At 39.8% G+C, this 15,141-nt stretch overlaps 1 protein-coding gene and 1 long non-coding RNA gene across 2 annotated transcripts in view; both read left to right on the top strand.

The window, feature by feature from the left end:
• Window positions 1-15,141, top strand: part of LOC119892174 (B-cell receptor CD22-like) — a gene marked incomplete at its 3' end in the record, with an annotated part of 107,756 nt that overhangs the window by 16,561 nt on the left and 76,054 nt on the right. Inside the window, exons 5-6 of the mRNA XM_038704354.1 lie at window positions 1,999-2,133; window positions 3,315-3,575. Of these exons, the coding sequence (XP_038560282.1) occupies window positions 1,999-2,133; window positions 3,315-3,575 (396 nt within the window). The remainder of the gene's footprint in view (window positions 1-1,998; window positions 2,134-3,314; window positions 3,576-15,141) is intronic.
• Window positions 4,270-5,636, top strand: LOC119899143. The gene is made up of 3 exons (XR_005443726.1): window positions 4,270-4,388; window positions 4,500-4,721; window positions 5,397-5,636. It is a non-coding gene; the product is annotated as an uncharacterized LOC119899143 (long non-coding RNA).

Genomic DNA, 15,141 nt, shown 5'->3' with positions numbered 1-15,141 from the left:
AATTAGACGGATTTGATGACTTGATCTTTAAAAACTGACAGCTAGTCAACAATAGTTACGTCTGTGCCATCATCCCCTCCATGAGACTTCAGAGTTAGGGTGTATGATCTCCAACAAATATTTAATACAAGGTTTTAGTGAGCAAAAAGTAAATAAATGCTCCTCCGATTCCCCCCTAATGTCCTTTTCTATGTCTTAAATGAATGGACCGAAGCTGTAGCACCAACATTGATAAATATTCCTATTGTATCAATAAAAACTGAAACACCTGATAAAATACGTTATTCTTTTTCAGTTCTAGTTACAGAGATACGTTTTTGTGACACTGCTTATCCAGGATAGCTGTTCCCAAAAACACGCTGGTACCTTGATCCTCTTTGTCTTACAGGATATTACATAGAACCTACACAAGTTGTCCAGTCTTGTGCCATGGAGAGCCGACAGTCTACAGGTTTTCTCCCCTCTGCCTCTAAAAGTCTTTAAAATGACATGAAAACCTGTAGACTGTTAATTCTCCATGGCAAAGGGTTTGACTCCCAACGCAGTTTTGTACATGTGCAGTAGTTCAGTTAAGTTTTACAAAAATAAATATATGAAAATAAGTTTGTTCTCTGATGTTTTGAATCTGATTTTGGTTTCTGATGTCATCTGTTTTTCAGTGGTACAGAGTCAGAATGGCTGGGGAGTGACTTACACTCCAACTCAGATCTGTGCCTTAAAAGGATCAACAGTGGACATAAATGTACCTACACATATCCATCCAGCTTAAATAATCATGATACCAAAGTTGAGAAAACATTCTGGTTTACGAAAGAGGGTAATAATGTTCAAGTGGATCTGAAAACGGACCCAGAGTATTCAGGTCGTGTGGAGTATATTTGTCAGAACAAACGCTGCACTCTGAGAATCACAGACCTGAGAGAGAGCGACTCAGCTGAGTACAAGTTCAGGTTCATAACAAACCAAGAAAGTGGGAAATATACTGGTTCACCTGGAGTCACTCTGTCTGTCACAGGTAACATTTTCATCTGAATATTTATCAGTTTAGTTTCATGTGTTCAACATCTTATGAAGGTTACTTGCATCTGTGTGCTTGTATGTGTTGACAGTTAGAAATGAAGATTTCTGTTATTCATGTATTCAGATCTGCAGGTGCAGGTGAGCAGATCAAAGTATTCTCCCTGGGCAGAGCTGAAGTGTCACAGCAGCTGTCGTCTACCTGGCCATCCTTCCTACATCTGGTACAAGAACGGACAGAAAATTCAGGAAGAAACATCTACATATTCAGGCCCCTTTGATCCTGCAGGCAGCTTTTCCTGTGCTGTACGAGGATATGAGAAGTCCCGCTCTCCTTCAGTGTGTGAGTTTACATCCAGTCTTCCACTGACATGACACCATCTGGTGGAGTAGTGTAACTAATGCTGTATCATGAATATATGTGTCTTTAATGGGTGACAGTAATTGTGTGTGTGTTTGTGCAGTTTAGTTCACTCAAGCTTTTTGTTTTAATTTTTAAGCACTAGTTCCACAACAATTTGAATGAGGGATACTTTCCCCCCAAAATAATTATTAGCAAATAGTTAGTAAATATAAAAGAAAAAAAGGAAATCAGCTTTTACTATAAAGGTGTGTAATTGGTTCAGGAAACACCAGAAGAAACACAAAGTCTTCAGAATTTTTGTGACCACAGCAACTCTGGACAGCAGCAATAATCAAACATCTAAAAAAAAAGGAAATGTAATCTGTTTTTCTTTCTTTAATTTCTTCCTGAATAAATGATTCTCTTTAGGATTGAACTATCAACAACAAAAGACTGTTTTACAAAAACATTTTAAAGTTAATGTATGTTAATATCTCCTGCAGATGCTCCAAAGTTTCCCTTCGTGTCAGCGAGTCCCTCTGGTGATTTAGTGGAGGGCAGTTCAGTAAATCTGACTTGTAGCTGTGATGCTAAGCCAGCAGCTAACTATATCTGGTACAAGAGGACTAAAAATCCAGACCATGAAGACCTCAGTAAAGAATCACAGCTTGTCTTCAGCTCCATCCAGACCTCTGACTCTGGAGAGTATTACTGTGCAGCTGAGAACCAGCTGGGGAGGAGGACATCTGAATACATCTTTATTAATGTGAAATGTGAGTGAAACACAGGTTTAATGCTATTGAGAGATTAAATACACTCTAAAAATATCATCACAGTATAACATCATGTCAAGTGAACTTCTGGGATATCATTCTGTCCAGTTAGGAGAATAAGTAATTGTGAATCACCTGTTTTTGGAGCGGCAACAGCAAGACAACCCCCCAAAAAATGAATGGTTTTGCACGTGGTGGCCGCAGACAGTTGTTCTCTCCTTACCCTTCCTGACTGATTGTTCTTTAGTTTTGCATTTTGTTAGCGTCCTCGTCACACTGGTTGCATGACGCAATATCTGCAGCCCATTCAAGTTGCACAGGTAGTCCAGCTCCTCCAGGGTGGCACATCCATATGTGCCACAGCAAGAAGGTTTGCTGCGTCTCCCAGCACAGGCTTAAAAGAATGGAGGAGATACAAGGAGACCGATAATTGCACGAGGAGAGCTGGACACCGTAGACGGGACATCAACCCGGCAGCAGGGCCAGAACTGCTTCTTTGTGCGAGGAGGACCAGGAGGAGCACTGCTGAGACGTTGTCAGGAGTGCATACAGCCCCTTGGGCCATACATACTACTGAGTCACATCATGAGTTGCAGTTTAACAGTTTAATTTTTTAACTTTTAACTTTTCAATGTGTCCAGTCCTCATTCAGTAGGTGATTTTGGTTTCCACTGACTGTTAATAATAATAATTTTGTTCTCAACAAATTATACAGTGTACAGTAAATATTTAGAACTTCAAGATCTGATGTTTGATTTAAGTGTTCCCTTAATGTTTTTGAGAAGTATATGTCACATACTTTGATTTTTTCAGCTTGGGCTTTAGACTTTTCAATAAGAAGGCTGCAGTACAAACTGGGCTTTCTTTGAAAAAAGTGGACATTCAGTGTTTTGGGGAGTTTGACCCATATTATGGAATACAGGTCAGGATATTTCATCCTCTACTGCTTCAGTTTGATAAATTATTTAAATCTGTTTCTCGTGAGTCCCCCAACTTTGTGGAAGTGCAAAACTAAATCTCTGGAGTATCCTTTTAACTCGACAACGAAAAGATTTTACCTGCCTCCTTCAAGTTTTCTGCTGTAATTCACTGAGCAGCTTCAGTACATTTAGACACGATCAACTTTCCACATCCTGCCAAATATGCATCAACTTATGATAATCTATATTCATGTAATACAGATGCTCCAAAGCTTCCCTCTGTGTCAGTGAGTCCCTCTGCTGAGATAGTGGAGGGCAGTTCAGTGACTCTGACCTGCAGCAGTGATGCTAACCCAGCAGCTAAATACACCTGGTACAAGGAGAACCAAACTCTGCATCAAGGACCAGAAGGAAGTTATTATTTCACCTCCATCAGCTCCGAGGACAGAGGAATCTACTTCTGCAAGTCTGAAAACAAATATGGGCAGATAAACTCTACATCTCTATCTATAGATGTTCAGTGTAAGTTCACCTTTTTATTTCATGATCCAAGAGTAATTCTAAATCATACATGCGAGTGGAGTATGTCTCAATACATAATGTTTAATTCCTTACTAGATGCTCCAAAGCTTCCCTCTGTGGGGTTGGGTGAAGTGGAATACAGTTCAGAGTAACTGAGCTTTGCACTGCCTTATTTAAAACTCCCAGTTGTTTGCACCTCACCTGCACTAAATATTTTTAATATATATATAAATATATTATTAATGTGATTTGCACTAAAATTCCAAACAAACAGGCAAAGTGAATTTCAAGTCAGAAAAATACTGCAGCTTTGTTCGCACTAATTTTTCAGAGCAGAGCTAAAGTCATTGATTCAAAATGAGCTCGCTTTACAATGACAGCCTCGATATTTAGCCAATGCAGATTTTCATTTAGAGGAGAAATTTAAGATGATGCCAGGGCGTCGAACCAGATTTAGCCATGCACATGTGACTGAGAGAAGGTCATAGGACAGACCCTGGACACACCACAGAGGTTAAATCTTCCTGCTGGCCAGGGGGAGCTTGGGTATCCCAAAGGAGGACGTTCATACAATTTAATGAGTCTCTTAGGATGGCAAAAGATCTTCTACTATTTCAAAAGAACATACATAATACATGTGCAAAGAAAAATATTTTTGTTATATCACGCTATGTGGCCAAACATCTGAACACACTCAAATGAGTCATTTTGTCTTATTCCAGTGTTCCCAGGAGTATGGAAATCAGCAGTCTTTGGAACAACATCTGCTGTTTTCCTGGCTATCATATGGCTCTCTGTCCTCCTACTGATAGGGTGAGTAGATTTGTTTTACTGATGCATTTTACATTGAATACCAGAGTCTTGTTAGCAGCCAGGTTGGCAGATGAATTATTATTTCCTTGGTTTTTAATTCATTCTAACCAGGAAAAAGAGATCCTCCAAGCAATCATCTGAGCCTGGAGATAGACCAGACGACAGGGAACAGGATGACCTTCATTATGCCAGTTTCCACTTCTCCAATAACCAGACAGATGCTGTCTACTCCAACATCATACCAGCTGTCCCCCGAAGACACAAGGAAGAGGAGGAGGAGGAAGTTGTTGAGTACGCTGCTGTCCAATTTAACAGTGCCAGTACTGCCCCAAGGTGAGCAGCTCCTCTCACAGGAACATTATCCTCACTAAAACCTCAACATGGCATGCAGTTAATGGAGCTGATGATCAAGTATTTCATTTTAACACTTTCATTCCTGTTGCATTTGCTTGTTTTCTTTACATTTTCATATCACTGTTTGTATTTGTGAAGGAATTTAAGGGTACTATGACCCAGGTTTCCGCAGGTCATGATAGGGTCAATTACTGAGCTAAAGGAAGCCAAAGGTGACAGCCAGGGCCTCTCCAAAACTGTAGGCCAGACTCTGTCTCTCCTCTCTGCCTGCTTGTCGGCTGACTGATGCAGCTGAGTTGATAAGGATGCACTGTTATACATCTGTTAGGTAACCCAAGGTCAAGATTATCTTTATGTTGTTCATTACAGACTGACTGGCTATGTAGAAAAGGACACTTATTTGGACACTTAGTGAATCTGTGTAGGTCTAGGAAGGATAAATATCAGACAGGAAGTAGCCTTCAGATTTGGTGTTGGCATTTCATGTGTTCACATGTTGTGTGCCGGCACTGCATCTCCTCGGCCGAGTCTCATTAAACCATGCTGTGTAAGCCTTCATCAGTCTCTTGAAACGTCTTCATCACACCTGAACCTGGCTCACAATATTTTCACAGCAGTTTGAGTTAATACTATATCTTTATCTTTTTTTCTCAGGACCAGAAGTCAGGAAACTGTGGAGGATCCAGCTGCATTGTACAGTACAGTCAACAAAAGTGCTGAACGCAACCGGAACGTCTAATCTGTGCTTTCTGTCATTTTTAAATGTGCTAGGCTCTAGGGATGGCAAAGTTAGTCTGTGGTTGGTTGGGCTGTCAACTGGTCCACCACTTTGGTCCAGAGTCCAGACTGAAATAGTTCAACAACTATTTGATGGATTGTCATAAAAGTTTTTACTGACATTTATGGTTCCCAGAGGATGCATCCTACTGACTTTGGTGATCCCCAGATTTTAACCCTGCACCACAACCATGGTGTCATTTTGTGACATATCTTGACAACTATTGGATGGATTTGTTTGCTTCTTTGGTTTATGACCAAATAGCTGAAAAACTAATTCCCAGCATCCTCAGCTGTACTTTCTGTTTAGCGCTGATAAACAAATGTTAGAAACTAACACAACTAACATGGTGAATATGATAAACATTATACCTGCTAAACAAAACTAGAACCCACTTGTAAAACCATGTCTCCATAATGCTAGTGATAAAAAAAAACTCTGCAGGATACATTTTAACCTTATTACAGTTGTCTGTCTTGCTTCCTTTTTAATTCCTTTTTATTGTGGTCCATCTCCTTTGTTCTGTAATGTTTTGTTTTGCCTAAAATAAAAACATGAAATGCTCACAAGTCATATCTACACTGAGGCCACAAAATGGGAGTACATATTGCTTCATTTTAAGAGGTTACAAGCAAAACAGGCAGGCGCACAATGGACTGGACACTAACATGCTGGAGTTTCAGTCCAGCAGGAGAAGCTTAACAAAGTGACAACATCTGTGTGCAGCGGACAATTTCAGTCTGTCACAGTCAATAGAAGAACTGCATGTGAACTAAACTAACAGCCACAGTCCTCTGATGTAGTAAATACAAAAGTTTAATTTGTGTTGCAAATTGTAACATCTACACGAGGACGTCATAACTCCGTCAGGACAGAACTTCACCATCACTGACATCAGACCTGAACACAAATATTACTGTGAAGCCCAGAACAAAAGAGGACGTCTTAACTTCACTTTACATTTGACTGTTGTGGCAGGTACGTTTTTCACTTCACTTACACATGTACACATCAGACATCTTAATCCACCATATGATGAAAAGTGGGGAGATTAAGGTTAAAAATGCAACTTGCTGAGTAGAAACCAGTAAGGCATTTTGTCATAACACTATTTCAGCAAATAATTTACTTGTAAATGTGATTAAATACATTTTGGATAGAATCTAATTATATGCAGGTTTCATGAAAGAGGTACATTGAGCTTCATTTTGTCGTCTCTCCCATCAGTTAGACTCTGTCCTGCGTATGAGAACGTCTCAGACTTGAAGGGCGTCACTGCAGCACAGACAGAAGACACAGAGCAGCAGGAAGACATGGTGTGAAGTCCAGTCAGGTTAGAGCCTCCTGCATCCAATAAAACAGGCCGACTTCAGATTTCAGACTTCAGACAAAGTAGGACAACATGGTGGTGTTAGCAGGTTGAACTGAATCATGATGACCTGTCAGTCGATAGACAGGTGATGTTTGACATGATTAAATTATGTAAGCTTATTATTTCCTGCAGAGTTTGTTATATTAGTTAGTTATGTCAGGAATGTGAGGAATAAAGTTGTTATTGAAACTGTTATTTTGAAATTATCCCTATGAAATAACTTATTAACTCATGAGGAGCTTCTGTGTGCATTTCAGTTTTTCTGCTTATTTTCCATAATATTATTTTATTTACCAGACAAATAAAATCTTGCCTTGGCTTATTATACACAGTCAGTTCTTGTCACTGTGAGGATGAAATGTGCCACAGCGTAACAGATTATTATGATTTGGGATGTTGCTGATATAAAGATGCACAGACAGTTTAATGAAGAGGAATTCAGGAACATTCATTTCAGCTGTAAATGTCAATTTAGTCCACTTAAATTGTTTGGGGTCATTCATAGAAGCAGATCAGGTCGAGGTTCACTTAATTTGAAGCTTTTCAGAGCAAAAGCCCTTCATTAAGAGCTTCTATGAGCCGTCATTCAGCAAGTTCGTTACAGAAGTTAAAATGATGGTAAGAACAACAAACCAATAGTTTCAATAATAATCTGTCTATCACAACATCCAGCTCTTCATAATGTGTAACAGACTGCTGGACAGGACAGGTTAAAAAAACCCACAAATCAACATGTTAAGAATATTTTTATTCTTTTTTGCATGAAAGAATATACCGTTAAGAATAACAGTGTAAAAGTAAAACCACTAACACCCACCTGATTATCCATATCATCAGTGAGTGTATGTGTATTAACTAATGTAATACAGCTGTGAAGTAACAATATTGGTGTACTGTCAGTAAGTATCAGAAAATATGGAATTGAGAGTATTTGTCATGCTCAAGTTTATCTTCATGGTAAAGTGAGTTTTTGAAGCCATTTTCATCAGTCAATTAGTTAAAAGTTGCATCTTACAGTTTCAGGGCTGTGTGTCTTTATAGAGCCACAATGAGCATCAACTTTCTAACTTTGGTGACTCTCAGTGATAAGCAGCAAAGAAAACACACTGTGGTGTTAGAGAGAAATGCACACCGGTAGATCTGACCTGGGGATAATGGGGTGGACAGGCTGAAAGCAACACACAGTCTAGAGCTGCAATGATTAATTGCCAACTATTAAATTTATCGCCAACTATTTTGATAATCCATTCATTGGTTTGAGTAATGTTTCAGCGTCCTGTTTCAGTTCTGTGATGTTTCACTGCCCTCTAGTGGTGAACCTTTGTTGTGGCACATTCAGGCTTCCTCACTCTGAGAGCTCCCTCCACTGCTGTTTCAAAGAGTCACTTCACCCAAATTACAAGAAGACATATTTTCTGTCTTACCTCCAGCAGCATCTTGTCAGATGTGCTCTGTGTTACAGTGACACAGAGTCACAATGACTGTGAGTGAGAGAGCTGCAAAATGTAATTCATTGTTTCTGATCTACTTTTCTTACATGTTTCTCAATACTGAATAAACACTGAGCTCAGCACGTGACTTTTTATATCCCATACTGCTGCAGTCCATCTCTTTGAACTCATACTGGTATAAAGGTTATTTCACTGTCTAAAGATGCACTAGACGTGTCAAGTAATGCATGAAACCAAATTTCACGCCTGTCTGTTCTCTTTTCTCTTTTCTTGTGTCAGTAGGAAGCAGCAAACAGGTTTAATACCAACAGGCCATAACACTATTTTCTTATTCTCTCTTATTAAGTTCTTAGTTTGCAAATCGTTACTTCTTTATTTTGATGTTGGTGTTAACTGGCATTTGGCTCATCATGAATATTAATAATCTAAAGAGGAAGGAAATCTAGTAGTTTAACAGCCTGATATCCGTGTTCTGCTTGCTGACACAGAGGAAGGCTTCTTTAAAGACAACGCCCTTCTTCATTGTAAGTAGAATTGTTTATTGATGTGACTGATACTGTATATCTCCTGTGTACATTATTTTATCTGCTGACATGTTTTATTGTCAGTTTTATTTGTTATTGTTTATTATATTAAGCACACAGAGAGATGAGAGGAGCAGCTATGAGTTTAACTGCAGCAACAAGTGGATTTGTCGTCTTCCTTCTCTCTGTGTCAGGTACTGAATATCTAAACTTATATTAGCATTAAAACAGGGGAAGCTGGGAAATGTAGGTCTTGTAAAAGTAGGCTGAAGGTCAGATGTGAAAATAAGTGGATCAGAATGAAGTATCAGGATCAGTTGATGAAAACAGCCAGTTTAGGGGGTATTTCCTAATTTCATTGTCCTACTTGCGCTAATGCAAATGTATATTGAACAGTGTGAGTTCATTTTTCCAGAGCTGATGCTGCCTAAACGATGTTAGCACTATGCTGTGTTATTGTCGCATTGAATGAAGACGTAAATGCAATTTACGCACCAAAGCGTCGGCTTGTTCCATTATCCACTTGTACAATTAGACAAGAAAGTGTAAACCGGAAACAGAGACTTCAAATAGTTCCTATTTGAAGCTACTTTTATCACGGTGAAGGTTTTAGAGAGATAGGCCTACTGGTCTCACACAGTGAAGTCATACTGACAAACTTCTCTCATATCTTCATCTGCAACTCCTGCTAGTTCCTTTTGTACTGTCTGACCTCAGTGTGATGTTTCTGTGCTCTGTGTTGACAGCAGCAAGGTCCAAAAATAACTTCTTTACTGCCTGCCACTGTGACAAGCAGGTATTTTTGTCTAACACAGAAATTGTATCTGTCAATTTAGAAATGCACCAAGATAACCTAAATGAACATTCTGCTCATTTATGCATACTGTAAATAATGTTATCATTCAAATTTTAAACACAAAAAACATTGTGCATGTCTTTTAGTACATGACATTAATTTCACTTAACCTAAAAATCACTAACAGCCTGATATTTCAAAGGCAGCCTAACACTCAGTTAAACCACCAATGAATGGGTCCATATCTCAATAAAAACGTCTTCTTCTGGATCCCAACAAGCAAACAAAAAATACTCCTTTCAATACAAAAGTTGGCCAATGAAAATAAAACCAAGTGATGTCTCTTGTCTCTGATTGACAAGCTTATGATTCTCCATCAACACCGGAGTTCCCTCCTGTTGTCTGGCCGGTGCTGCTGGTAAGCTCACCGGCTGTCACTCAGGAGGGACTGGGCCTCTTCCACTGCTGAGTTTGGTTCAAACACCGCCACAGATATTACCTGAGCTGACTGCTCTGTGTGTCTTGTGTGTGAGGCAGGGGTGTGTACCGATCACCATAATAGGCTACACTAAACTTACACGTGTCTTTCTGTTGAACGTTTTCTCGTCTGCCAAAATGGCGGATGGTCTGACGATCTGCCAAAATTTACCCTCATTCAGCGGGTGCTAAAGTCAGAGATCTTGATAGCAGTTTTCTGCTATCTTATGTTTAGCTGCTAGAAACTCTACACCTCAGTGCTGCATTTATTTTTAGCTTTCACACTTAACTCTGCAGCAACCTGACCGCAGAGTGAAGAGAGAACTGACCAAGAAAAGCACAGACTCTCTAAGAATTTATATTTCTCCTCTTATCCCGGTCAGTAAACTGCATTAAAGGTCACAGGTCTGATACTTTCCTGTTCACTTCACTGCACCTTCAGACTGGATGATGTCCTGCCTCAGTGCACATAGAGATGAACTGTAGAAAGCATGTGTACATCTTCCTTTGCACTGACTGTGTATAACTGAGCAAGACGTTGTGTTTAGACTTCTCTCTGTTCACCCTGGTTTTATTCAGAAATAACAAAAAATGTAATAAAACATTAAATATTTAGAACAGGAGTTAGGAAGTGCCTTGGAAGAAGAATGATACAGAACAACTGAGTATTTTATGTACCACTGTTCTGCTGCTCTATCCCAGAAAAGAGAGTAAAATGTCATTTTATTAATTTTCTGTTTGGATTACTTGTGTGTTGACACATAAGCTTTTCAGGCATTTTGTTTAGATTTTTTTGAATGAATGGACACAAGCAGAAACCCAACTTTTCACAACATTAAAATATGACAAACACCTTATAAACTTTCTGTGACAATGACTGCAGATAATTCAGGATTTTGAAGCTTGTTCAGGTTACGTTTCCCTCAAACCATATTGGTAGTTTGATCCACTTTGTCTGATTGTTAAATGAAGTTGTTAATGTTGATTGTGTCTGATGTGCTCTGTGTTACAGTGGTACAGAGTCAGTATGACTGGGGAGTGACGTACACTTCTACTGAGATCTGTGCCTTTAAAGGATCAACAATGGACATGAGCTGCACCTACAGATACCCATCCACAATCAGTTACCGTTATATTACTGCTGGGGAAACATTCTGGTTTAAAGGTGATGATACTGTGGATCTGAAAACAAAGTCAGAGTATTCAGGTCGTGTGGAGTATAGCTGTTATATGAACTACTGCACTCTGAGAGTCACAGACCTGAGAGAGAGCGCGACTCAGCTGAGTACAAGTTCAGGTTCATAACAAACCAACCAGGTGGGACATATACTGGTTCACCTGGAGTCACTCTGTCTGTCACAGGTAACATTTTTATCTGAATATTTATTTATTTAGTTCCAAATGTTCAACATCTTATGAAGGTTACTGTGTTTCTATGTTGACAGTTCAGTCTAAAGTGAAGATTTTTGTTCCTTATTCACAGATTCAGATCTCCAGGTGCAGGTGAGCAGATTACAGGGGTCTTCTAACTGGACAGAGCTGAAGTGTCACAGCAGTTGTCTTCCACCTGGTCATCATTACTACGTCTGGTACAAGAATGGACAGAATATTTGGACAGATGGACAGACATCTAATTCTTACTTTGATCATGCAGACAGTTTTTCCTGTGCTGTAGGAGGATATGAGAAGTCCCGCTCTCCTTCAGTGTGTGAGTTTACATCCAGTCTTCCACTGACATGACACCATCTGCTGGAGCCTTTAACCTATTGTACTGCACATTAACTGCATGTAACTCAGTGCTATTTGGTGATTCATTGTAGAACCGGATGAAAACCAAATCATTTCCCCATGAGATTGTAGACATGTTGCATAATTATATATTTTATTCACTGTCTTTACTGCAAAATTAAACTGTAAAATAACTCACAATGAAAATGTATTAAAACAAGATTTATCTTGTCATTAGACATTTTAAATTCTCTGGATCAGATAAAACTTGTGCATCATCAGAGAAATTCCCTGATTATCTGTTCTTGTATCTTCAATGTATCAAAGTGTTCAACTTGTTTCCATGGTAACAGAAACCCATGCTGTTTCTGATACACGAGGAAATCAAGCTGCACCACCGAAATGAAATAATGCTCCACTGTGAAAACTCAACCTCATATTAAAATTAAATGTAAAATGTGTTCATGTTTCTCCTCCAGATGCTCCAAAGCTTCCCTCTGTGTCAGTGAGTCCCTCTGCTGAGATAGTGGAGGGCAGTTCAGTGACTCTGACCTGCAGCAGTGATGCTAACCCAGCAGCTAAATACACCTGGTATAAATATCATGGAAATCAAACCTTCCTCCTCTCGGTAAAGAACAAAAGCTTGTCTTCGGTCCATCCAGTCCTCTGACTCTGGAAAGTATTACGTGCAGCTGTGAATGATCTGGAGAGGAAGACATGGATTTGTCTCTATTAAAGTGAAATGTGAGTAAAATGCAGCTAATTTAAAAAACATTATACAATTAATGACAACTTTTTAAAGCTTAATTATCCAGTCAGATGTTTTGCTGATCATGCACTTTCTTCAGTTCCGCCTGTTTCACATTCACAGCAGCTACAACAGATGATTAAAGGCGGTTTTATTTCGAGTGAACGCTGAGTCAATGTTGAGTTCAGCTCAATGAATAGAGGGGTAGTACTTTTCTCATTGATACCTTGAATAATTTCCAAAGTATTCAAGATTTTCCAGTAACACTTTGTAAGTGAATGGAGAGAAGGATTAAATCCTCTTCATCCCTACTCAACTCTGTAAGGGTACTAGTTCAGCACACTTTCAGCTACAGACTTGATTTAAACTTTAAATTGGTCACAAGATGGCAGGTCCGGATTGGGACCAAAATTCGGCCCTGGCAATGTGGTTTTCACCGGCCCAACAAAGTGATGACGTAAAAAAAAACGTCCCCTGAATCTGGACATTTTCCCCACTGAGACATCATACAGGCAGCAATGACTCTCACACTGTAGGCGTACACGGCAAGGTGCATAGACTGCAGTCTATACACACACATTCATACGCACACACGAGCATGACACAGCGGTCAGACGCACACAACACACTGATTAAGAAAGATAAAGCACCATGACCATCAGTTATGAAAAAAACACAATAAAATACATGATAAAAAGAAGCATGTCCTACCTTATTAAATCAGCAGCCGTTGCATCAGCGCTCTTCTCTGCCACCATTTTAATGATGCAATCCGTGTCCAAAGAAACCAGAGTCTGCTTTGCGATTGCCATCAACATAAAGTTTTCAAGGTGCTCCTGTGAATTTTAACGTGGAAAAGCTTCGCTCACGTGCAACTTGTGTCCCAGACAGAGTTAACAGAAGCTTGTATCACAGTCCGATTAGATGGTAGGAGTCAGTGAGCAGGTTATGCCTTTGTAGGACATAATAACAACAGAAGGGACACTTTCTGCAAGATTGGCATGTTGTGTTCACAACATCTCATTCTTCATCTGGGGTCTGCTCATCATCTCCATCCTCAGTACTCATCTCTCATCACTTCAGCTTGTCCCAGTGCGTGGCCAGGCTAAGTAGTTCAGCCTGTAAGGCCTCGGGAGTTGCTCTGCTATCGAGCCTGATCAGTTTGGCGCTCAGGGCACTGACTGCACCTGCAGGTACACCGTTACATTTCAAGCCATTGAAGTTCTGGGGATCAAGCAGGGCGGAAATCTGTGTACAGTTCTCTGTTTTTAGCAAAACGTCGGGAAATACTTTCAATGATGGACTCCAGAATGACATTGTGCACTTGTACCTCATACTTGCTGTCAGCATCTGATATGGCTGTATCATCACATAACTCGCCTCGTCTTATTTGGTCTCCGGTTTGGCAGCGTGTGTTCCACCTCTGTGTCTGTCTCACACACATTTAATTCTCTATTGGCCCATTGCACAAATGCATCTGTTGCTGCCTTTACCCTCTTAAAATCCCTTGCATAGTTTTTCATATTTGTCATGTTTGCTTGTGACAAAGCGATGGGCCATGAGCAAATCCTTTCCACTTGTTTTTAAATAAAGTGGAGTTGTTTGTTGGAAGATGTGTAAAAACGTCTGGACAGTGAGGATGGTTTGGTATTTCAGCAGAGCCTCTGCATAAGCATCGGAATTTGCACGCACCGTCGGCTTCTTGTTATCTTTCTCGCTCAGGGTCTTGAGTGTAACAGCAAGATTAATGTAAAGACATCCCTCTGGATCCTGAACACTGGTGTTTGTCTGTTATGTTTGTGTTGTATCATTTGAATGAAATACATGCCGGCCTCTTTAACCTCGCAGCAACGTTTTCTTTAATGAGACATTCAGTAGCTTCTATGACCGTGTTTACAGTTGTGTTGGATAGGAGAGTGACCAGTGATCCCCTGCCCGTTGCTCCGGAGTGGTGCAGCTCTTACTATTTTCAATACATGAACTGACATGCGTTTGGAGGCATTTTTCCTATTTGCTCAACAAGAGAACACGTTCTAAAAACATGTCATGTTCGGCAGCATCATTTTCCAAGGTGCATGCAGCCTCTGATTTGTCCCCTCGGTAACTGAGCCTTCATTTTCCTATGACTTTCACTATTCAAGTGTAGTGATAGTACTCTTTGTTAAGAATTATGAATAATAATATTTTGAAATATTATATCAGGATTTTTAAAAGCTATTTATTATAGTGAACCTACACTTCTTAATGAATTATGAATAATAATATTTGGAATATTATATCATAAGCACTCGTTTGGGGCACCACCTGAATCGCCGTCCGCCCAAGGCCTTCAGGACTCCTTGGGTACAGTTAATAATTGCCAACAATTATTACTGGTGACAGTTAGTTATTAATTGTTCAATTATTTAAATCAGTTAGTTTAATCAATCAGTCAGTCTCAAATCAAGAGTGAATCCCCCGTCAGTGACCCGGGTGCAATGGATAAGATGCCTGCCTTTGGTGTGAGAGGCCCGGGTTCAATCTGC

This window comes from Micropterus salmoides, unplaced genomic scaffold (genome assembly GCF_014851395.1).
Source record: "Micropterus salmoides isolate LMB-PRFRI ecotype aquatic unplaced genomic scaffold, ASM1485139v1 Ms_hic_scaffold_1, whole genome shotgun sequence".
In the NCBI taxonomy this organism is placed as follows: Eukaryota; Metazoa; Chordata; class Actinopteri; order Centrarchiformes; family Centrarchidae; genus Micropterus; species Micropterus salmoides.
The sequence above is the reverse complement of the archived record's forward strand: the minus strand, read 5'-3'. Positions and strand labels throughout refer to the sequence as shown.